Source organism: Geotrypetes seraphini, chromosome 12 (genome assembly GCF_902459505.1).
Source record: "Geotrypetes seraphini chromosome 12, aGeoSer1.1, whole genome shotgun sequence".
Lineage (NCBI taxonomy): Eukaryota > Metazoa > Chordata > Amphibia > Gymnophiona > Dermophiidae > Geotrypetes > Geotrypetes seraphini.
In genome coordinates, this window is record NC_047095.1 from 57,738,519 (window position 1) to 57,762,817 (window position 24,299).

At 44.7% G+C, this 24,299-nt stretch overlaps 1 protein-coding gene across 5 annotated transcripts in view; it reads left to right on the top strand.

The window, feature by feature from the left end:
• LRP8 (LDL receptor related protein 8) overlaps positions 1 to 23,854 on the top strand; it is a 390,473-nt gene extending 366,619 nt beyond the window's left edge. For all 5 annotated transcript variants that reach the window (XM_033917173.1, XM_033917171.1, XM_033917172.1 and 2 more), the window contains 5 exons: positions 3,971 to 4,123; positions 11,208 to 11,450; positions 19,149 to 19,217; positions 21,216 to 21,391; positions 23,249 to 23,854. In XM_033917173.1, coding sequence (XP_033773064.1) covers positions 3,971 to 4,123; positions 11,208 to 11,450; positions 19,149 to 19,217; positions 21,216 to 21,391; positions 23,249 to 23,287 — 680 coding nt within the window. In that variant the 3' untranslated portion in view covers positions 23,288 to 23,854. The remainder of the gene's footprint in view (positions 1 to 3,970; positions 4,124 to 11,207; positions 11,451 to 19,148; positions 19,218 to 21,215; positions 21,392 to 23,248) is intronic.
• Positions 23,855 to 24,299: the final 445 nt, after the last annotated feature.

Here is a 24,299-nt window from a genome sequence, read left to right on the forward strand (position 1 = left end):
GATGGCCAGACACAACACTGACGTCACACTTCCACGCTGTATGACCCATCTGCTGAGTGCGTGGGCTGGTGTGCATAGCCCTGCTGCCGCTGGGAGGGTTTCTTGAAAGTTCGGTACGGCTGGCGGGAAGCTTTTGGTATTAGGGATATTTGAGCTACTTTATTTCAAGGGCTTGGTAGTAATCTAATCTAAAGCTTAACTTTATATACCGAATCATCATTCCAAGAAAGCGCGACTCGGTTTACAGCAGTTAAATAAAAAATAGAGAAGAATTTACAATTGATAAAAAGAAACTAGAAAAGGTAATGGAGGCAAGGGTCATCTTCAAGTTTGCCTGCCTTTGCTTCAAAGCCATAACAGGCTCATCCCCAATCTACCTGTTCCACCATTTTGAATTTCCAGGCACCACTTGCACACGTAATGCCTATCTGTTTGCCTTCCCATCCTTGAAGGGCTGTATCTACAAGAGATTCCTCGATAGATCACTGTCATTCCAAGCAGGCAAATGGAATAAATGTCTAACCACCCTCATTTCAAATTCACCCTCCTATCTCTTTGATAAATTTCTCTGACTCCTTCCTGCCTTGTTGTATCTCTGAAATTCTTCCGGATATACCCGACTACTCTTGGCTTGCTAATGTCATTTGAAAGTCTTTTCTGTAACATCGCTGTCTGTGTACAGTCTCTTCCTCTGTAAACAGCTCTGAACTGCTTGTGGTATTGCGGTATACAAAATAAAGTTATTATTATTATTAGCAAAATTTCAAGAGAAATAATTTTCAAAATGTTTGGCAAAAAGAGTAGTTTTTAAAGATTTACAGAAGAATTGAAGCGAACTGGAGCTCCTTAAAATAAAGATCATTCCAAAGTTGAGAGAATTTAAAGACCAAAGATTGATTGAAGATCTTGACTCCTTTAATCCCTTTTCTAGAAGGAAGGGAGAGTTTGAATTGCTGGATGCCTCTTGCAAAGGAGTATCTGTAAACATTCCAAAATAAAGGAATAAAGATACCATATAGAATTTTCAAAGAAATACAAGCGCGTTTAAATTGAATTCTAAAATAAACCGGGAGCCAATGAAGACTCTGGAGCAAAGAGGTCACATGGTCAAATTTATGTTTCAGCTCTGTGAATTCCAAACCTCATTCTGGCGCTCCAGTAGCTTTTCTCAGTAGTTACCATCGACTTCTTTCTGCAGGTGTGTTAGAGTGCTTTGTTGTTCCAGGTCATTGGCGTGAAAATGTACTTATGAGTGTTATTTTAATGGGGGACGCAGTGAAGTGGCACGCTGGGACTGAGGACGCGTTGGTTAAAATTGTTCTTCATTTTAAATTTTGTATTGTTCTTTCATGTTTGTTTGGGGGGTTTTTTTGCACTACAAATAAAATATGTGCAGTGTGCATGGGAATTCGTTCATGTTGGGGTTCTTTCAAACTATAGTCCGGCCCCCTAACAGTCTGAGGGACGTGAGCTGGGCCCCGGTTTTAAAAGTTTGAGGACCTTGAGAAACGGGTGGAGAACCCCTGGTCTAGTGTCAAATTTGTGTAACATTCAAGATTCTTGGTGACTTGACAGCAAAGAGCTCTGAGTGTCGGCGCAGTGATGATAGCAGCAGACGTGGGAATGCTTTATAATTAGATCACCAGGCTTTGTTTGACGTTAAGGCTCTGGATTTTTTTTTTATCTGATTGCAGAGCTACATCTCCGTGCCAAGGGATTAAATCCATTTCTTTAATGCATTTTTGGAGGGTAATCAAAGCTAAAACAGTTTCCTTTCCAGCCCGAGTGCAGCAGTAGTTTTCGAGGCTGAAGGGAAGGGAATGGCGCGCTATTTAAAGGCAAAAGAACATAAGAAGTTGCCACCACTGGGTCAGACCAGAGGTCCATCGCGCCCAGCGGTCCACTCCCGCGGCGGCCCATCAGGTCTGTGACCTGTGAAGTGGGTCCTGACCATTTCTGTAACCTACCTCTACATCTATCTGTAACCCTCAATCCCCTCATCCTTTAGGAACCTATCTAAACCTTCCTTGAAACCCTGTAGTGTGCTCTGGCCTATCAACAACCTCCGGAAGTGCGTTCCATGTGTCCACCACCCTCTGGGTAAAAAAGAACTTCCTCACATTTGTTCTAAACCTGTCCCCTCCTAAGCCTTGTTTCTCCTCTAGCTTTCTCTGCCCACAGCCCTGGTATTGATAGCGATAGTTTTTCTCGTAGAAAACTATGGAAAATCTCAAATGGTCCTCTTAATGTTCCCCTCCAGACCACAGGTAGGAAATCAGACCAAACTGTCCTAACCTGTGGTTCAACGATTCCTAATAATAATATATTACTCAATTCCTTTCTCTCTGCTATCACAGCTACTATTTGGGTTTTTGCCAGGTACTTGTGACCTGGATTGGCCACCATAAAGATGGGATACTGGGCTAGACACAGTATAGCTATTATGTTCTTAACCTACTGTAGGTTTCTGGCACAATTAACTTTGGGTTAATCATTTTTGGGGCAAGTGGGGACAAATTTTGCAAACTAGGCAAATTATTTCAGAACTGATTAGCCAGCTGTCTCCAGAAGTTAATTGGAACCCCAGCATTTGAAAGATCCTTGTCCTCCGCCCCCCAAACCTCAAGTGGTTAAATTCTGCCACCAGAAATGTGGCTCTGGTGGCTCTTGGTGAAAGGTTTTAAATATGCGGATCCCAAACTTCCATAAAAAGACGAGTTTTCCTAGACGATCGCCTAACCTCCCAAATCTCCAACAAAAGTAAACGATGAAACTGGTTCCTCCAGTAGAAACAAACAAAACTGCAGACTGTGTACAAGATGCAGGCAAAAATTTTAATTGTACCAAAATTCAAATGCAAATAAGTAAAATAAAACCCTTTTACCAATCAAGGGACCCGAAACACAGTCCGTGTTTCAGACAAACCTTCGTCAGGGGTCCATGGTGAAAAAGGTTGGGACATACCATAAAAAATGAAGCTAAGTAACAAAGTGCCTGTATATTGTGTTCGCCAAGGATTGCTGCAAAAAGTAAAGCGTCTCAAGGAAGCAGTAAAAAGAGGCTCCTCTTCATTTTTTATGGTATGTCCCAACCTTTTTCACCATGGACCCCTGACGAAGGTTTGTCCGAAACACGGACCGTGTCGGGTCCCGTGATTGGTAAAAGGGTTTTATTTTACTTATTTGCATTTGAATTTTGGTACAATTAAAATTTTTGCCTGCATCTTGTACACAGTCTGCAGTTTTGTTGGTTTCTCCTGCTTGGTTTTTTCTGCAGACAAAGTTGGACTTTCTCCTTTGTTTTGTTCCACTGGTTCCTCCAGTGCCAGAAACTTGGAGATTCTTTCAATAACCAAAATCGCAAAATACATTTTTGCCCAATCAAACACGCCTTCTGAAATAAAAGGCATTTCCTTTGATCAAATATCCCACAGGCTGCAGCTTTACCAAAAATTCTCAATGATTTACGCTGATGCTAAGGTTGTTTAAATTACATTCCAGTTCTTTATTTTTGTCAGCTTTCATCCGGGGAGGGGGAATTGATTATGGGATGTGAAAGGGATAGAATTTCTTTCTTTTTTTTAATTATAATATATGGATTAGAATTTTAACAATTGTGAATTATTTATTATTTGTTAAGAATATCTTTTTGTATAATTTATATGTATTTTTATTCTATTTCTTTAATAAAATCTTTGAACATAAATAAGGGGGTTTGGAAGGGAGGTATGGGAATGGGGGGAATGTATAGAGGTATGAGGTGGGTAATATGGAGATATATTTTGGAGGAATGATAGAAATATGTATGAAACTAATAATGTGAATATAATTGTATTGAATATTTTATTGTATTATATTACTGTATACTTATTTGATTCCTTCAATAAAATGGTATAAATTAAGCTTCTCGAGCATGATGTTTCCCAAGTGTAGAGAACCTTTGCCAGTGAAGCTTGTTTTTCATTGAACAGCTCCTGATGCCTGTAACCTAGGTTCCCAAATAAATGGAGGATGCGAATACCTGTGTCTGCCTGCACCTCAGATCTCCATTCACTCCCCAAAGTACACCTGTGCCTGCCCAGACAACATGGAGCTGAGACCCGACAGGAAAACATGCACAGAAGGTAGGAACATTTACTCAGCCAACTCTGAAACTTGGGGCTCCTTTTACGAAGGCGCGTTAGGGCCTTAACGCACGGAATAGCGCCCGCTAGCCGCTACCGCCTCCTCGTGAGCAGGCGATAGTTTTTCGGCTAGCGCGCGCTAAAAACGCTAGCGCACCTTCGTAAAATGAGCCCTTGGTTTCTTTCCTGGACCTTTGTCTGACCCAAATCTGGGCCTGCTGCGAGATAGCGGCCAAGCTAAGTGCTGCTACTCATTTGGCTTTCCTGATCTGGCTGCCCATCCTTTGTGTAACCTTGCCAGCTTCTTGGAATACAGGTTGGATACTGGAAAGTGATCCAAGTCTTTTAGCTATGTATTAATGGTTTTTCTAAGGAATTTATTAGAATTTACTGCATCCGGGGACGGTTTTGCATTCCTTCTTGGAGTGTCCTGAACTATCCATCTGGAACTCTTCTTTTGCGCATCTGCAGCGTTCAGTTGAGTGGGATTACAGAATGTTGCTCCTCGGCGACCAGACCCTATTGGAAGCGCAGGGCTTTACGGTACCGCAGCGGCACTTTATTTATCTGACTTTGTTGACGGTCAAACGTACGATCTTACAATATTGGGTTCAGGCAGGGTCTATTCCAGATAGTTGGTTCACTCAGATGATTGAGCTGGCACGTTTCGAACTTTGCTATCATAAACGTTCCTCCAACCCTGAGGTGTTGGCTTATCTGGTCTTTGGAGGGTATTTCTGTGGTTACCTCTGGTTCTCCGGCGAGGGGGGGGACTGTATGAATGGGGAGCATGAGAAGGGTCTGACTGCCTGTTTGACTGCTATGTGTTGGTTGGTACGTGTGTTGTTTCTTGTGTGGGATATTCCTGGGGTGGGCTGAAACATCTTAAAACTTTATGGGGCTACAGGGAGAGGCAGGCTGTTTTTGCTATTGGACAGTCCTGTGTTTTCTTGGTACATCTTGAACTTTTGTTGCTGCTTGTTATGCCTTTGTACTGATTGCCAGTGTTTGCAATTTTCCTATGTTATTTTGGACCCATGCTTGTTTCTCTTGTGGTCTCCTTAATAAAAATGATGTTAAAAAAAAGAATTTACTGCATCTTCAAAATGGGAAAAAGTCAGTGCAAAAGACGACTTCTCGTTTTTCTGGGTAAATATCGGGATTTATTTTGGAAGCACAGTGCAGCTGTACCTCCATTGGGAGATGGAGTTTATTTAATATTTTGGAAGTTGGTTGACAAGCTTTTAATAAAATGCAAATCAAGATTTAAATATTAAGGGCTTCTAACGAGAGCTGGAAAATAACTCAGACCATATTTATCCATGGTGGTGGTTTCCTTAAAAACTAAATAAATCACTTGTTTAATCTATTTGTGTGCATATGCATTATCATCCGAACCAGACAATGTACAAAAAAAATTTTTCTGGTCTAGGTACATTTATAAAAAAAAACATTTCTGATGAATTGTGTAAAACAAACAATTTTGTGTATTAAATGCTAGAAAATGAAGGTGAAAATCCAGTAAAAACTGAGTAATGGCTTTTTAGACCCAGGATCCCCTCTAATTCCTAAAAATAGATTTGTCTAAGCTGAATATGAAGGGTCCAAAAAAATGCTCTATGCTTGTATTCTTTTAATTTTCAATGCCCAAAAATGGGGGTCTCAGAGAACTTGCAGTAGCCATTTTAGATAGCGGTTTGCACGGGGCAGGAGTGTAGGAAGATGGCTTCAGACCTGGTTCTCCGCTGTTCTTTCAAGAGGTCTGGGAGGCAGGAGGGAGGTAGGATGGTTTTAGATTCGACCGGGACAGGAGGCGAGAGGGATCCCTCCTTTCATGGCTCACTGATGGACCACCAGGGCTTACAGCAGGCCCGGAGAAAGGGCCTGCAAGGCATCAAGGGAGGGAGGGAGTGGGGACAGGGTGCAGGACCTGTCAGAGCAAGGTACTTGAATGTAAACCCTCAGTTTATATTAGAGTTGACCTTTTTTCCCCCTTTTTAGGAGAAAAAAGGTTACCTTGGTTTATATTCAAGCATATCTCAAAAATATACTCATCAATGTTATTAGCCTAGTGGTGAAGCTCCCACTGAAGCACATTGACTAATAGTGGAGAAGGAGAAGAAGCCATTTTGAAAATAGCATTTTGTACTTTGTGGAATTTTTTGCCTTTGAGACGGAAACTGACTGGCTTATAGCCCGTTGGGTTGCCATCTGATATTGAAAGTATTTTTAATGCAATTGAGACTTTTTCTCCACTATTAGTAAATGTGCTTCAGTGGGTAGCTTCACCACTAGGCTAATAACATTGATATATTTTTGAGATTGCATTTTTGTTATTACATTATTTTTCTTATGTTCCCTTTTATGTAATTTGACTAGCTGCTTTATTTTAGGGTACATATTCTTAAAGCATTAGGGATGGGTTTCGGTATTCTTGGTGCCATTTCTTCTCCTTTCAGATTCTAACTGGACTATACTGAGGCAGCCATGCCATAAACCTTCATTCAGTTACACCTGGGGTTTTCTCATTTTTTTAGCCTGTTTGTTCTGTCCATTAGCCACAACAAAGGCCAACAACAAAAGCCTTGTCCAGGAGCTACAGCCGACACAGACTGCAGCTCAATTTGCATATGCTGTGAGTCTGGCCAGAAGGTGTCGCTGTTGAGTAGTGGTTGGGATGCCTTCTCTTGTGAGTACCAACTCAAGCAGAAGATAGATGTGTGATCAGGGAAGGAGTCCAAATCTCCCTTATAGCCACAAGTGGCACTAATGCTGAACCAGTGGTTAAAGCTACAGTCTCAGCAAACCCACGCTGCGCCTTGTGACCTTGCGCAAGTAACTTAATCCCCTCATTACCCCAGGTACATTAGATAGATAGGGACAGACAAGGAAAAAGGCTTGAGTACCTGAATAAATTCATGTAAACCATTCTGAGCTCCCCTGGGAGAATGGTATAGAAATGAATGAATAAATATCTTTATAACACAATCCCTGTTTAAATGTTGCACACAACATTTCCAAACCCACACACAAGCACTGAATCTGCTGGTGTCGATAGGTGCCTCGCTGAATTTCATGCACAAATTCAATTAGTGTTAAATTAATTGCTTTGAATTGACTTTTAATGGCATTTTCAATTAAAACACCAATTAAAGTCAATTAAACAATTTGGAGTTGTGCACGGAATTTGACTAGGCCCGACCTAACATAGGCGCCGTTTTTGGCCCTATAAGTCTCGTGCTACCACCAAGACATTGAGAGCTTGTTTTAAAGCAAGGGTTAGGGTTACCAGATTTTCCAAATGGAAAATCCGGACCCATGGCCCCATCCCCAGGCCTGCCCCGCCTGGCCAGCCACACCCCATTCTGCCCATGCCATGCCCCCTCAACCTGCATGAGCAACGAGCGACATTGGATGGCATTCGCACACGCGTTGGTGTGATGGGGTGATATCACCGCGTTGCATGACAAAGTGCCGGGCTTTGAAAAGCCGTCCGGACCTCTGGTAACCCTAAGCAAGGGTACCTGGTTCAGCTGGCACACTACATTTCAAAGGCTCTGTGTTCCAAAATATTTCAGCAGAATTCTTGACTATTGCAGGGTGTGATTATAGTTTAAAAACTATAATTCCATTTTGGTGGAACGTTCAGGAGCGATTCCACCATTCAATCCTCTAATCACTTGTTATGTGTGAGTAATCTTAATTATAGCTTTTTTGTCCATAGAAATAGCTGTTATTTTAGTCTGTATAAGATTAAGTGCTCTGAAGTGTTTGTAATAAGGCTGTAAATTCTTCTAATGGCTTCCCATAACAAAATACAAGACAGGGCTGTAGATTATTGAATGGTTTGTAAATGTCACTGGACAATGACAATGGAATTTATAGCTGTGTTTGTAAAAATGGCTTCTAGTGAGCTTTTTCTGTGACTTGAGCCAAACATGGTTTTAAGTTGTCTGTCTTTAAAGGCCATCTAGGTTTGGATGGGCTGCAGAGGTGATGCACTCAGACTAGGGAGGGAGGGAAAATGGCTGCCACAGACCAGGGAGGGAGGGAAAATGGCTGCCAGTGTTGCAGCAGTCCCTGTGACAATAGAGGACAACATTCAAAACTGGCAAAAGTACATCAGTCTACTGGATATTTTGGATGGATGAGTGCATTGTGAAATGGGCAGGAGGAATGTCCACTTCTACCTGCATCTGCAAACCCCCCCCCCCCTCACTGAACTGACCAACCCCTTTCCCCACCCCTACTTTAGAAAGAATTGGCAGGAGGGATGCGTACTGGATGCCCTCCCCACAAACTACCACGATACCTGTACAGAAATATGACAACAGGAAGGATGCCCAGTCCCTCCTGCTCGCAGGCCCGCCACTCCAAAATGGTGGGGCGGGCCTTCCTCTTCCCCATGCATCCCAGGTTGCACCAGGAAGGAGAAGGTCCATCATTTTGGAGTGGCAGGCCTGTGAGCAGGAGGGACTGGGGCATCCCTCCTGCTGTCATCTTTCTGTATAGGTATGGGGATGGTTTAGGGGCTGTGCAGGGTGGTTTGGCGGGACATCAGGTGGCAGGAGGGCGTGGGCATCCCTCCTCCGATTTTTATTTAAGTCTGCAGGGGAAGAAGGGGTCTGGCAAGGCAGAGGCAGGAGGGAGTTGACAACCCTCCTGCCTCTATTTTTCTTTCAAGGGTTGTCTTGAGGGCTGGGCAGGGCATCATGGGGGGGGGAGTGGCGGCTCGACTCGCTTTTTTTTAATGGGGCAGAAATTGTGCGTGTGTAACAGCTGAGTGGCAGCTGGCTGATTTTGGGGCTTCCCCAAACCGGCTCTACGCCTGTGTGAGAGTTGGTTTCTAAGCGAGCAATCGGATGGGATTATGACTGCCCTCTGCAAAACTAATTTGTATGGGCAGCTGCTTGAACATCGATCGCTGTGTAGAAATCGGCCAAAAAAATCAGCTCACAGTGACCTGTACGGTCTTAACGACCATTTTTAGTGCATCTAGCCCTAAGTGTGCTATATTTATACCCTCCTAAATAGGGTTACACAAGTTTACAATAACTGCTCACCCTTCCTTCCTCCCGTGTCCACATTCCTCCAAGAATTTCCCAAATCCCAAGCCCACATTGAACCAGCGCAGATACAATCTAGAAATAAATGAGCAATTATTACACCTAAATATATAGAGTATCCCGCTCATTTTAAAAGGGAACACACCTTGCCAGCTATCTCCGATTTGATGTAGATTTGATGTAATTCAGTCTAAAACCTGAAAAGTCCCTCTATTCTCAAAAACTATCCAATAGAGCAGCCAAAGATGTTTGCGGTGAGTAAAATGGGGACATTTATGTTTTAGCTGATTGCACCGAGGAGATCTTTTTTATTGAAGGCCCCACTTTTGGCTTTACTTGTTTCAGCGTTGTAGCCAAGGTAAAGGGGCAAGAGAAGGGTTCAAGGAGCAGGAGCACGTCAGCAACAGAGACCTCCCCCCCACCCCCGAATCCAACCTTCCTCCAACAAGGCCTCGCCTTTCTGGTTTTAGCTCTGGGTCTCCTCTCCACTGCATTAAGCAATGTGTGAGAATCTCCTTGTCAGGTGGTCTAGGGTTCTAGCCCAGACATGGGCAACTCCGGTCCTCGAGGGCCGGAATCCAATCGGGTTTTCAGGATTTCCCCAATGAATATGCATGAAATCTATTTGCATGCACTGCTTTCATTGGGCAAATCCTGAAAACCCGATTGGATTCCGGCCCTCGAGGACCGGAGTTTCCCACCCCTGTTCTAGTCCCTTCTGCTTTACAATAAGCTCTGTGTGGCTCCACTGCTATGCTGCCTTCATGCACTCTGGTCTCATTGAATATCCGGCAGCAATATAGGCATTCCCGTGATCGGCACATGCAGTACTGAGAACAGGAGCCACCAATATTGCGCCGAGAACAGGTATAAAAAAACACTCGGCTACCACGAGTTATCCCCGCCTCAGGCAGCCATCTTTCTGTGGGTGTTCCTGCAGCTGTTTCACACAAGGGGCATGGGGGGAAGGAGGGGGGTCAACTGGGACGGAGATCAATAATGTGACGACCTCTTCAGTACAGACTTCACTAAAAGTCTCTAGGCCAGTGTGGTCTCTGCCACTAAGCTACGAACCCAGCCCGGTTGAGCAGTTCATTGTGAGCTGACTCCCTCCTATAATACACCATAGGGGTCTTGGAGTGTGCTGCCACTGTCGGCCGCCCCTCGATCTCCCAACCCCGATCAACGGGGCCCTCCGCTGGACCTCAGGTGGAGCTATCTCTGCTGACCTGTGCATCTCTGGATCACATATCCCTCCGCGGCTCATGGCTGCTTGTTCCTGCTACTCACCACTGTTCATTCTCACTTGGGGAGCTACGGGTCCAGGCATTGCAGCCTCTCGAGCTGCTTCTGTTCTTCCCTCAGGGTTGCTCCTGCTATCGTCTTTGCCCCAGCAGGGTTTTATGCTTCTTCGGGGGATTACAGTGGACATGGAGCTCCCCTAAGCCGTGGCCATCTTGGTGGCTAGCTCTGCCAGAAGTCCATGAATATTAATTTTATGTGGGAATGTGTTATATGTTTTCGCTGTTAACCAGTTAGATCAGGGATCTCAAAGTCCCTCCTTGAGGGCCGCAATCCAGTCGGGTTTTCAGGATTTTCCCAATGAATATGCATGAGATCTATTAGCATACAATGAAAGCAGTGCATGCAAATAGATCTCGTGCATATTCATTGGGAAAATCCTGAAACCCCCGACTGGATTGCGGCCCTCGAGGAGGGACTTTGAGATCCCTGAGTTAGATGGTTGGGTTCCAGGAAAGCAGTATATAAATTCTAATTAAAATACCAAAATGGCTACTTTAATGTGACCGTGTCATTCTCTAATTGTAAGCTCTTTTGAACAGGGACTGTTTTCTTCTTTGTGACTCTGTACAGCGCTACGTACGACTGGAAGCGCTGCAGTAGTGATTAACCACCATGAATAAGCACTAGCTCTTGGTGGTGACACTGCGTTTTCTTTTCAGTATGCATTCAAGAGTTCTTTCATGACTTGTTTGGGGTTTGTTTGTGTTTTTTAGCTGGGTTTGCATCAACTCCTCTGCCACTATTTACTACAATTCAAACCTCACCCACTTCCAATGCCACTGGTCCCACCGCCGCCAGAAGCCCTACTACCACCGCCAGTGGAGACTCTGCTACCGAAGGTGCCAAGGCCACCACAGTATTAAAAGTCTCCAGTACCACAGGGGCTCACTCATCTACCACCCAACACGCAGTCCCCAGAGTCCTGAGTACTGAAAACGGCAGTTTATCCCAGCACTGTAAGTGACTCTTTGTTTGCATTTCTGCTTCAGCTGGTCTGACTTGAGGTTTCAAATTCATTTCTGCCTTCATATGTCTGTCATTTATCTGCCCCTCCCCCTCCAGTCCCCACTTGGGAGAGATAGTGTAATAGGGGCCCATCTAAATTTATCCACCCAGGGCCCATTCAGTCTTAGCCTAAGCCAGTGATTCCCAACCCTGTCCTGGAGGAACACCAGGCCAATCGGGTTTTCAGGCTAGCCCTAATGAATATGCATGAGAGAGATTTGCATATGATGGAAGTGATAGGCATGCAAATTTGCTTCATGCATATTCATTAGGGCTAGCCTGAAAACCCAATTGGCCTGGTGTTCCTCCAGGACAGGGTTGGGAACCACTGGCCTAAGCTACTGCTCCCGGTACAATAAATGCTGTGATTATTTAATCCTCGTTGTCTAGCCATAATATGACTTGCGGTTTGCCCCCAGGATTCACCACAAGCCACATTCTGATTTTTAAATACGAGGGCTGTTCAAAAAGTATCAGACCTTTATTCATAAAAAGTACTCGTATTCAGGTGCAACAGTCTTGTACTAAACTCCTTCAAAATAGCCCTCGTACTAATGAGCTGCTTTACATGAATTTGCATATTTTGCATCTCATTCCGAAGCAACGCACGGCGATCTAAATATCGCTGCATTATAGCAAGACAACTTGCATTAGAGACTTAAAAGGCTGCAATTATGAAACGATTGTAAATGTCTACTTGTAACCCATTCTGAGCTTCTGGGAGAACGGGATAGAAATCGAAATAAACAAATACAGTGGAACCTTGGTTTACGAGCATAATTCGTTCCAGAAGTAAGCTTGTAAACCAAATTGCTCGTATATCAAAGTGAGTTTCCCCATAGGAAATAAGGGAAACTCGCTTTGATCCGTTCCACCTCCTCCCCCCCCCCCCCCCCCGAGGCCACCAATGCTGCTCCATACCCCCCTCACGCGATCCAGCATCCCCCCCTGCGAACCGGCATCCTCCCCACCGCTCATGTCGCGCCCCCTCCCCCGTGATTCTACATCCCCCCCCTCCCCCCCCCCGAGCACCGAAACGAAATCCCTTACCCTGATTGGGTACCGGCACCAGCACCAACGCATAGGACATGCCGGTGCCAGTGCCCGAAGAACCTCCCTCTTCTGGGCTGGACGGTGCGTCGGAGATCCTCCCTCTTGCCTGTGCTGGGCTGGACTGGGCCTTGAGCATTTGCACATGCTAAAGGCCTTCTGGTCTCGCTCTCTCCGAGATTCTGAATCTGAGAATCTTGGAGAGAGCGAGACCAGAAGACCTTGAGCATGCGCAAATGCTCAGCCCAATCCAGCCCAGCACAGGCAAGAAGGAGGATCTCCGCTGCACCGCCCAGCCCAACCCAGAAGAGGGAGGATCTTCGGGCACCGGCATGTCCTATGCGTTGGTGTTGGTGCCGGTGCCCAATCAGGGTAAGGGATTTCATTTCAGTGCTCGGGGGGATGTAGGATCGGGGGGGGGGGGACACACACGACACGACGCAAGTGGGGGGGTGGGATGCCGGATCGCGGGGGATGGCGCTCGTAAATCGAGTCAAACTCGGTTTCCGAGGTGCCGATTTTGCAAATGTTTTGCTCGTCTTGCAAAACACTCGCAAACCGGCGCACTCGTAAACCGAAGTTTGACTGTAAATGTTTCTTGCCTTAATGCAGCTTGATAACTCCTCTCCCCCATATGTTGTTTATCGTACAGATATTAATGGTTGCCATCAATTTATAGGAAAGGTGCTACAGAGGAGAGGGATTCAATTACATGTTGCCTCTTTGTTATTAGAATTGCACCCCCCCCCCCCCCCCCCCGCTTCCTGCAGTCCTGCTCCAAAGCTCCTCTTAACATGCCTTCCCCCCAGAGCTGTACTACCTATCCCAAGGGTGGGCAACTCCGGTCCTTGAGGGCTGGAATGCAGTCTGGTTTTCAGGATTTCCCCAATGAATATGCATGAGATCTATTTGCATGCACTGCTTTCAATGCATATTCATTGGGGAAATCCTGAAAATCCGACTGGATTCCGGCCCTCGAGGACTGGAGTTGCCCACTCTTAACCTAGCCTGTAGTTTGGCAGTTAAAGAAAGTGGGCTCGAAAAGGCAAGGGGAGGTGCAAAATACCTGTGGATTTTCAAATTTGGAGTCAGCTTCCCTTAAAAATGGTCCAGGGAAAAATACCTGGAGGAATTTGCACCTGATTTTTCTATGGGTAATTTTTTTTTTTTCCATGGAAAATAATCCTTGTAATTTGGGAATGCAGAACTATACATGTTGTTGCCTCCTCTCACCGAATTCTACCCCATTTGACCCTGTGTGCACTCTTATCTCAAGAAAGGGGGAACAATTTTCAAACAGCCTTAAATCACTCAAATAAGCCCACACGTAACATAGAAACATAAACATAGAAACATAGAAGATGACGGCAGAAAAGGGCTACAGCCCATCAAGTCTGCCCACTCTGCTTACCCACCCCCTGTCTATGCCCTAATGACCCAATTTTCTTATCTTGACCCTCGTAGGGATCCCACATGGGTATCCCATTTATTCTTAAAGTCTGGCACGCTGTCTGCCTCGATCACCTGCACTGGAAGCTTGTTCCAATGATCAACCACTCTCTCTGTGAAGAAATACTTTCTGGTGTCGCCCCTGAGTTTGAGCGGGTGCCCTCTTGTGGCCGAGGGTCCCTTGAGAAAGAAAATATCATCTTCCACTTCGACACGTCCCGTGAGGTACTTAAATGTTTCGATCATGTCTCCCCTCTCCCTACGTTCCTCGAGAGTATAGAGCTGCAATTTGTTCAGTCTCTCTTCGTACGAGAGACCCTTGAGCCCCGAGATCATCCTGGTGGCCGTCCGTTGAACCGATTCAATTCTGCACACATCTTTACTGTAATGTGGCCTCCAGAATTGCACATAGAGTCCTGTTATTTACATATCCAACTGTCAAATGGTGTCGTTTTAAGAGATTTCTTGATAGAACTCTCTCTTTCCAGGCAGCTAAAATGAACGCCTGGTTTGGAGAAATTATGCCAGGAGTCTCATCCTATTACTTTTTTAGAAAATTATTATTTTATAACATTTTATTCAAGGAATCAAATATATATATACAATAAAATAAAACAGAGATATTCATTACAATTTGATTCACAATTATAATATATCCTTACATATTTCTATCATTCCTCCAAAATATATTTCCATATGACCTATTTTATTCCTCTCTACACCCCCCCTCTGTTCCCTTGCCCCCTTCCCCCCTTCCTTCCCCCCTTTCCTTTTAGTACCAATTATAACATTGTATTGATTGAATTAAACAAATATACCATTCAAATATTTCCAAACAAATTACAATCATCCCCCCTATTCCCTCCCCTCCCCCTGAATGGAAGGTGACACCAATTACCAGATGTTGGAATGCAATGATTGTTTCCAAAGCTTCAATGTAAAACATTAAGAATCATACTTCGTGCTCTAGAGGAAAGATTTTGAATATAGGGATCCCACATTTTCAAAAAGAGACGAGTTTGTCTAGGAAATCTACAAACCTCCCAAACCTCAAACAAAATTAAACGATGGAGTTGATTCTTCCAATGCCAAAAACTAGGAAGATCTTTCTGTAACCAATAGAAAATTATTAAACACACAACTATTTGACAAATTTGTAGCCTAAGCTCCCTAATGCTTTTCATAATATAATATGCATTTTAGATGTATTTTAGGGGGTGAGAGATGAATAGGGAAAAGGGAAGGGGGGTAGGAATTAGGGGAGAGTATTGAGAGATATAATGGTTATTTTGGAAATATATTTTGAAGAAATGAAAGATATTTGATGGAAATTATATGATGAATTTTATTTTAATTACTATTTTATTGTATTATATTATTGTATGTTTACTGATTTCTTCAATAAAAATGTTATAAATTAGATGTCTTTTTTATGAACTGTAAATGTGCTGAATGTTCAGCCTTATCTGCTGTGAACCACCTAGAACCATTCGAGATCTGGCGGTATATAAGAATATATTATTATTGTTATTATTATTATTATTAAACTAGTCTTTAAGCCCGTTACATTAATGGGTGCTAGTATATGTCTGTTTGTCTTTCTTTCTTTCTGTCTTTCTCTCTCCCTACCTCTATCTCTTTCTTTCTGTCTCTCTCCCTACCGCTGTATTTCTTTCTGTCTGTCTCTCTCCCTGGCCCCCTTTGTCTATCTGTTTTTTTGTCTCTCTCCCTGTCCCTGTGTCTTTCTTCCTTTCTTTCTATCTCCCTATCGCTGTCTATCTTTCTTTACTTCTCCCTCCCTCATGCTGTCTGTCTGTCTTTCTATCTGTCTCTCTCCCTGCCCCCTATGCAACAGCAGCATTTCCCTCCCCCCCACTTCCCCGTGCAGGAGCATTTCCCTCCCCCCACCCCACTTCCCTGTGCAGAAACCACAGCAGCATTCCCTCCCCCTCCACTTCTCTGTGCAGCAGCATTTCCCCCTCCCCTCCTTCCCGTCCCGCAGTCTGGCTGGCTCCCTTAGTCCATTGCCGGAGTTATTTTTAAGTTTAAAGTTGCCGCTGAGCTCCTCTCATGATCCCCGTCTGCATCAGAAGCCTTCTCTGACGCAGGTGCGGCTCGTGAGAGGAGCCGCAGCATCGGCTTTGAACTTAAAAATAAACTTCGAGCATGGAGTGTAAGGGAGCCAGCCAGACCGCACAACATCACCTTGGGGTCCGCGAGTATGGGGCCGTTGTAAGCGAGCATGCACACTCCTGCCGGCTATGGATGCACGGAGCCACAAAGATTGAAGTGCGCATGCACGCTAAGGGTATTATTATATAGGATGGCTTTTGAAAATTGCTCTCAAAGAGGAGAATTTCTATAAGAACATAACATAAGAACATAACATAAGAAATGCCTCTGCTGGGTCAGACCCGAGGTCCATCGTGCCCAGCAGTCCGCTCACGCGGTGGCCCAGCAGGTCCAGGACCTGTGCAGTAATCTTCTATCTATACCCCTCTATCTTCTTTTCCAGTAGGAATTTGTCTAATCCTTTCTTGAAGCCCAGTACCGTACTCTGCCCAATCACATCCTCTGGAAGCGCATTCCAGGTGTCCACCACACGTTGGGTAAAAAAGAACTTCCTAGTATTTGTTTTGAATCTGTCTCCTATCAACTTTTCCGAGTGCCCTCTTGTTCTTTTATTATTCGAGAGTTTGAAGAATCTGTCCCTCTCCACTCTCTCTATGCCCTTCATGATCTTATAAGTCTCTATCATATCCCCTCTAAGTCTTCTCTTCTCCAGGGAAAAGAGACCCAGCTTCTCCAATCTCTCAGCATATGACAGGTTTTCCATACCTTTTATCAGACGCGTCGCTCTCCTCTGAACCCTCTCGACTAATGCCATATCCTTCTTAAGGTACGGCGACCAATATTGGACGCAGTACTCCAAATGCGGACGCACCATTGCCCGATACAATGGCAGGATAACCTCTTTCGTTCTGGCTGTAATACCCTTTTTGATTATACCAAGCATTCTATTCGCTCTCTTAGCGGCCGCTGCGAATAGAATGCTTGGTATAATCAAAAAGGGTATTACAGCCAGAACGAAAGAGGTTATCCTGCCATTGTATCGGGCAATGGTGCGTCCGCATTTGGAGTACTGCGTCCAATATTGGTCGCCGTACCTTAAGAAGGATATGGCATTAGTCGAGAGGGTTCAGAGGAGAGCGACGCGTCTGATAAAAGGTATGGAAAACCTGTCATATGCTGAGAGATTGGAGAAGCTGGGTCTATTTTCCCTGGAGAAGAGAAGACTTAGAGGGGATATGATAGAGACTTATAAGATCATGAAGGGCATAGAGAGAGTGGAGAGGGACAGATTCTTCAAACTCTCGAATAATAAAAGAACAAGAGGGCACTCGGAAAAGTTGATAGGAGACAGATTCAAAACAAATTCAAAAAAAATAAAGCTTGTAAAGCCGAGAAAAAGGGCTTTTCTAAAATATGTACACTTCCCCCTCCCCATTCGCGGTTTTGACACTCACGATTTCACATATTTGTGATTTTTGGGGGGGGGAGGAAACCCCCCCCCCCCATAGTTTAGCATGTTCCCGCCTCTCTCCAGCCTTCCTCCTGGCCTTACCTGGTGGTCTAGCGGGCTTTTGGGGCAGGAACGATCTTCCTGTGCTCCTGCTCCGTGCAGATCGCCAATAGGAAATGACTGCTGTGGATGCCGGGGGGAAGGCGGGAGGGAGGCGGGGGTGGGTCAGAGCCAGACCAGAAGATAATCGCAGTTTTTCTCCATTCGTGGTCTGGCTCTGCCCCTATCCCCCGTGAATACCGAGGGAGAAGTGTAATCACATGTACAGGGAAGCAGTGGCATAGCGGGCGTGGGAGACGCCCCCCCCCTCACCCTCTTTTCCTCCACCCCCTACCATGTGTCTGCCCCTTCCCTGTACCTGTTTAGCTCCACCAGCACGAGCAGCATCTCTTAACTTGCTGTCTGCGCCAGCATCAGCCTTCTGACGTCACTTCCTAGTCGCAGGACCCAGGAGTGACATTAGAGGGGAGCGCTGAGGCCGGCACGAAGAGCAGTTTGGAGTTGCTGCTCACGCCAGCGAAAAGCTAGAGGTACAGTGGGGGTGAATTGAAGGCGCATAGCTGGGGGGGGGGGAGAAATGCCAGCGCCCCCACCAAGATGGCACCCAGGACGTTCCGCCCTCTCTCCTCCACTACTACAACACTGCAGGTAAGAAGTAGGTGCACAGTAGACAATGACACGGGGACAAATTTGTTCCCGTCCCCGCAGGAACTCGGTTTCCTCATCCCATCCCCATGAGTTTTGTCACTGTCCCTGCTCCATTCCTGTAAGCTCTGCCTTAACCGCACAAGCCTCGAACAGATTTTCAAGTGTTTGAGGCTTGTGCAGATGAGGACAGAGTTTAGGCATTGGTGGAATGAGGCATTATGACATCACAATCTGAGCTCTAGAATGCTGCTACTTAGGATTTTCAAGTGTTTGAGGCTTGTGCAGATGAGGACAGAGTTTAGGCATTGGTGGAATGAGGCATTATGACATCACAATCTGAGCTCTAGAATGCTGCTACTTAGGATTTTCAAGTGTTTGAGGCTTGTGCAGATGAGGACAGAGCATGCAGGAATGGAGCAGGGGCAGGAAAAGAACTCGCAGGGACAGGAAAATGAGTTCCCACAGGGACAGGGACAAATTTCCCCCCCCCCCTTCACCTTGTCATTCTCTATTGCGCAGCTTACATGTGGTAATCTAGGGACACAGTTTGAGCAGACACAGAGTAGTAATGAACACATCTATTTTATAAAATATGTGTGCATAATGTCAAAGTTCTTCTTTGCTAAAGTGTACATATCTCGGTAGATAAGTGCTGGAAGTTATGCACACATGTTGAACGTACTGCTGTGTTTTTAAAACAGAGGTCATGGTGCGTCAGTGCCTGTTGTCAATCCTGATACACCAACATTTTATAGACATTTTAACAGGGTTGTTGTTTTTTTTCTCTCTAAATGCTGAAGTTGTGAGGGGGCTGGAGTTTTAGTTTTTCTTTTAGCGGTTTTTGGTGTATTTAAAACTTGTAAGTGATAAGGGGGCTCATCTTCTACCAACTGCGTATTCATTGAACCTGTCTTTGCAGATGGAACCCAAAGCTACGGTTTAGGATCTACAGTCACGGCAGCGATAATTGGTGTAATTGTTCCTATTGGTAAGCACTTTTGACAAAAAAACTTTATAGCTGTATCTCGGTGTGAAATATATTTTAATTATAGTACACTTCCCCTCCGTATTCGCGAATTCCGTTTCTACGGATTCGCTTATTCGCGGTTTTAAACGAAGAAAAAACACTTTCAGTTTTCAGGCTATTTTAAGCCCTGTAAGCCCCCCCCTTAAGCCTTACCTGGTGGTCTAGCGGGTTTTCGGGGCAGGAACGATCGTCCCACGCTCCGGCCCCGTGCAGATCGCTCACAGGAAATGGCTCGAGAGACTACGGAAGCTCAAGGCAGCCATTTCCTGTGAGCGATTGGCATGGGGCAAGAGCGTGGGAAGATCGCTCCTGCCTGAAAATCCGCTAGACCACCAGGTAAAGCTTAAGGGGGGATGCTTTCAGGGCTTAAAATAGCCGGGGGAAGCAGGGGTTAGGGGCAGAACTGGCCCGAATATTATTCACAGTTTTTTCATATTCGCGGGCTGACTCTGCCCCGAAGCCCTGCGAATACGGAGGTGGAAGTGTAATTTTTAAAAAAAAGGTTCGGCTTTACAGCGTGCCTTTCATCTGATGAGAATCCCAAGGTAGTGTTGCCAAGCCGCTCGGGCCCTTAGACAACTATATGAAAACTGTTTGTACCCTTCTGTGTTTGAGTAATTGAGGCACAGGGAAATAGTGACATATGCAGCGTTGCACATAATTGGTGATGCAGAGGAGGGCTTGAGATTTGTCCTGCTCTGCAGTTTAAAACGCTTTAGTAACCCGATCATGCCGCCTTCCTACTTAAGAAGAGAAAATGAATTCTCCTTTTTTTAAAAATAGCATGCCCTTTAGAAGCAAGCAATGCTCCAAGGGTTAGTCTTGTTTCATAGAACGATGCCTGATGCATCTCTCTGTGAGCTCATCTTATGATTTGGTACGTTTCGGCGGTGCTGAGAAGTGAAGCTCTGTAGCAGTGTCTTGCTGTGTATTTATACCAGCGGTATCATTCAAGGACCCCCTGTAGCAAGCTCAGTTTGATAGCGATAGCCCTTATTGGGTGAAGTCTTTGCCTTCGTTGGCTAATATTTGACCCCCATTTGAAAAATGTGGGGGTGAAGCCAACCTGATGAATAGGACCAAATATCAATATTCAGGCCATGCAGAAACTAGGTACAGGATAAACGTCTCCTCGGGGCTAAGTACTAAGTTCCTTAAAAAGTTCATTCATTTTTACTTAAAATATTTACATTAGAGAATGACACGGTGACAAAATTCATCACCGTTCCCTTCCCCGCGGATAACCGCGGGAAATAATCCCATGTCATTTTCTAGTGTCTATTTCAACCTCGGTCCTTCTACACCAGCATTCTTCAAAGCAAAGCTTGCGGGTCAGTGGTTGTGGCCATTCATACTCTGATTCTTCCCTCTCTCTTTAAAGAATGACATGAAGATGGTTTCCCGCGGTTATCCGCGGGGACGGGGACGGTGATTAATTTTGTCACCGTGTCATTCTCTAATTTACATATCTAATAGGTATGAATCTATTCAGTAGTAGCCATGTGGGTTTCCACAATACTGACTTGTGAGCTTTGTGTATCAGATGGGCAGACTGGATGGGCCATCTTATTTCTACAGTATGTTTCTATTTGCCTTTCCTCAAAGGAAAATAAGAAAAATCTATTTGCCTTTGCTGACATGTATGGGGCTGAAATAACATGTTTCCTAATTGGTAATATGCCCTAAATCAGTGATTCCCAATCCTGTCCTGGAGGACCACCAGCCAGTCGGGTTTTCATGATTGCCCTAATGACTATGCACGAGAGAGATTTGCGTATACTGGAGGTGGCAGGCATACAAATCTGCCCCATGCATAGTCATTAGGGCTATCCTGAAAAAACCCAAGTGGCTGGTGATCCTTCAAGACAGGGTTGAGGACCACTGCCCTAAATGTTTTCATCATTTGGCCTGCCGTTGCACTGCAGAGGTCATGTGAAAAGTTCTGCTTTTGTTCTTCAGTGGCAATGGGCCTGCTGTGTATGGGAGGCTATCTGATTTGGAGAAACTGGAAACGGAAGAACACGAAAAGCATGAATTTTGACAATCCTGTTTATAGAAAGACAACAGAAGAGGAGGACGAAAATGAAATCCATGTTGGAAGGACGACGGCACAAATCGGACATGTCTACCCAGCAGTAAGTTTTCAGGGTTTCTTTTGGTAATTAAATACATCATGACGTAATGCCATATTGTAGTTAATGACTTCCCTGTACGCTAAATTTCCATATTGGTTCCACTAGCCCAGGGTTAGGCAATTCCTGTCCTCGAGAGCCACAGGCAGGTCATGTTTTCAGGATATCCACAATCAATATGCATGAGATAGGTTTGCATCTCAAGGAGGCAGTGCATGCAAATCCATCTCATACATATTCATTGTGGATATCCTGAAAACCTGACTTGCCTGTGGTTCTCGAGGACCGGAATTGCCTACCCCCGCCTACCATGCGCCTGATATATGAAAAGCTTTATCCCCATTTAGAGAAAATATAAAATACAGTATTTTCTCTGATTAGCAGAATTGAATTGGGCACAGAAGTGGGTGGTGGCATCATCTAACAGCATCGGGACAGAACGCTCTTCCAGAGCTCAGAACTAAAGGTCTGAACACGCAAGGCCCGTCCTGCGCAAATCCTCTTTTGTTCTTTTTATTTTGCCAAACATGTGCTGAAACAAACCTCTTGCAGAAATTTTGAACTAAGATCTCTTCTACAGTAACTGTTGGACCAATGCTGTTTTGTTTTGTTTTTTTTTTTTTGGGGGGTCCTTCTTTTTTTCTAAAATACAGCGTTGCTTTCTTGTAGATAGCTTCTGCCAATGCAGGGATATGGCATGGTTAACCCAGCTTCAGAGGTTGTCCGAGACAGAAAGATGGCTAGGTATGGACGCCCACAAAGGGGTGTCTGTACTCGCCATCAGGACTCTTGCCATTGTGAGGCAATGTCCCTCAGAACCCAGTTGTAACATCTCATTTGACTCAGATAACATTTTAAGACCAAAGAATGAATCTTGAAGTCATCTTTGGTGCAGAAGTCAACTACTGCACAGTCCATTGTTTTTCTTCACTGCCCATAGTCTTCATCCCTGATACAGCGGCCTGAATTATCCCACTATGAAAAAAGGGGCGTGCGGTTCCTCTTCTGACATCCAATTGTTGGCGCAGGAAGCTTCTGTGTGCCTCCTGAGATTTCAGGTGTGCCAAGGCACATTGGGGAAGAGGAAAGGCTCCAGCTGACTGCCTACAAAACGTGCCTCTTGCGGCGAGAGGCACGTCCTGTAGGCAATCAGCCAGCACCTCTCCTTCTCTCTGGCCCTCTTCCCTGCTGGCAGCCCCCACTGGCGTCTCAGGGCCCATTTGGAGGGCCTTTGCACATGCCCGGACGGGCATTGTGATGATGTCACACATGCACGTGACATCATCATGGCAATGTCTGTGCACTTCCGGATGCCTTGAGCCGTGGCCACTAGGTTTAATGTGTCGTGGCACTGATTTAAGAAGTACTTGTCCAAACAAATAGCAGGGACACAAGTTGTACTTTCTTTGCGCTAGCCAATCTTCAAAAGAAAGGGCTTGTATGGTTTATTTTAGAAACTGAGCTGCAAAAAAGCTGGGTCGGGCAGGGAGGAAGACCACGCATGCGGGGCCCTCACGTGATCATGTTATGCACACGTGCCGTCATCACGCAGTGTCCACGCATGTGTGGACTTCCTGCCTGACAAGAGCAGGCAGCCTGGGGGCGGGGCTAGGGGGTCCGAATTTTCCGAAAGGAAAATTTGACATCCCTAGACAAGCATCCTTACAGAGGGCCTATGTGAACTGCTGCTGCCCGAGTCCTTGACGTAGAAATGCATATTTTAAGGTGGGGGTGAAGTTTAGAGGCAGGGAGAGGCTTCCAAACTGCTCTGCACAGGGCCTCACATTTGATAAGGCCAGTAGGAAGTCACGGAATATAAGCAGCATTTTGTATAATTTATTTTTTTTTCTTCCACGCCAGCGCGTAGCAGTAAGCCTGGAAGATGACGGCTTACCGTAATCGACTGATCCAGCTCCGCTGTTACTGGCCTAATATGCATTACCCAGACTCTCTTCACTTGTGGAAACCAGCGCTCCTTACCGACATTGCAGAGGGATACCACAAAGTTAAAATGAACTGAAAACATCCAAAGGATGTGAGAGTGTCTATGTATAATGTTTTATACACACTTTTGACTTGTTGCACTATAATTCTACTGACGAGCAACTAACTCAATGTACAGAACAACCATGACAGAGGTTGCTAGCTGTCATTTTAAAATATTATATTTATAGAAGATTTTGTAAATATAATGAACATGCTTTGTGGCTATTCATCAACAGAAGAATTGGTAACATTTTTTTAGAGTATTTATTAATATTCTATTCTGAAAATAATTTGTTCTGTATACATTTTACAAGGGTTGAGAGTATTTATTTTTTGTATGTGTAGCTCTCTATAGACAAACTATATGTAATCTAAAGATTTTTTAGTCCAGTCTATGGAGCAAGAGCATGGGACTTCCTAACAGATGTTTCCGGAAATATAGTTGGTATGAAACTGCTGATTTAAAAAAAAAAAATGAAACTGAAACTGAAATATCTGTGCGAAATTTGTAATTTTTGACCTAGAAGTTGATCTGGAGGTTAATCACCTCATCATGTTTCTAACTGAATTGTGCCTGCTTTAAACACCCGGTTCCACTCCATTGAGATTTTGGTTTATTTGGGAGGTTGGGGTAGCAGATGGGGGAAGTTTACCACCCCCTGACTGGAATTCCTTTTGGAATACTTTTCAAGAGCTTTGACAAACTTGTTAAAAAAAAAAACAAAAAAAAAAACAGGCCCCAAAATTAAAACTGCATCAAGTTTTTTTAAAAATTTAAATAAATAAGTTTTAAAAATTGAAGAGTTCTTTTTTGCTTTTTTTTTTTGTATCCATTAGAGATTACTGCTAAGATAATCATTTGGTTCCAAGTTACGTTACATTACTAACTTCTATTCCGCCTGTACCTTTCAGTTCTAGGCGGATT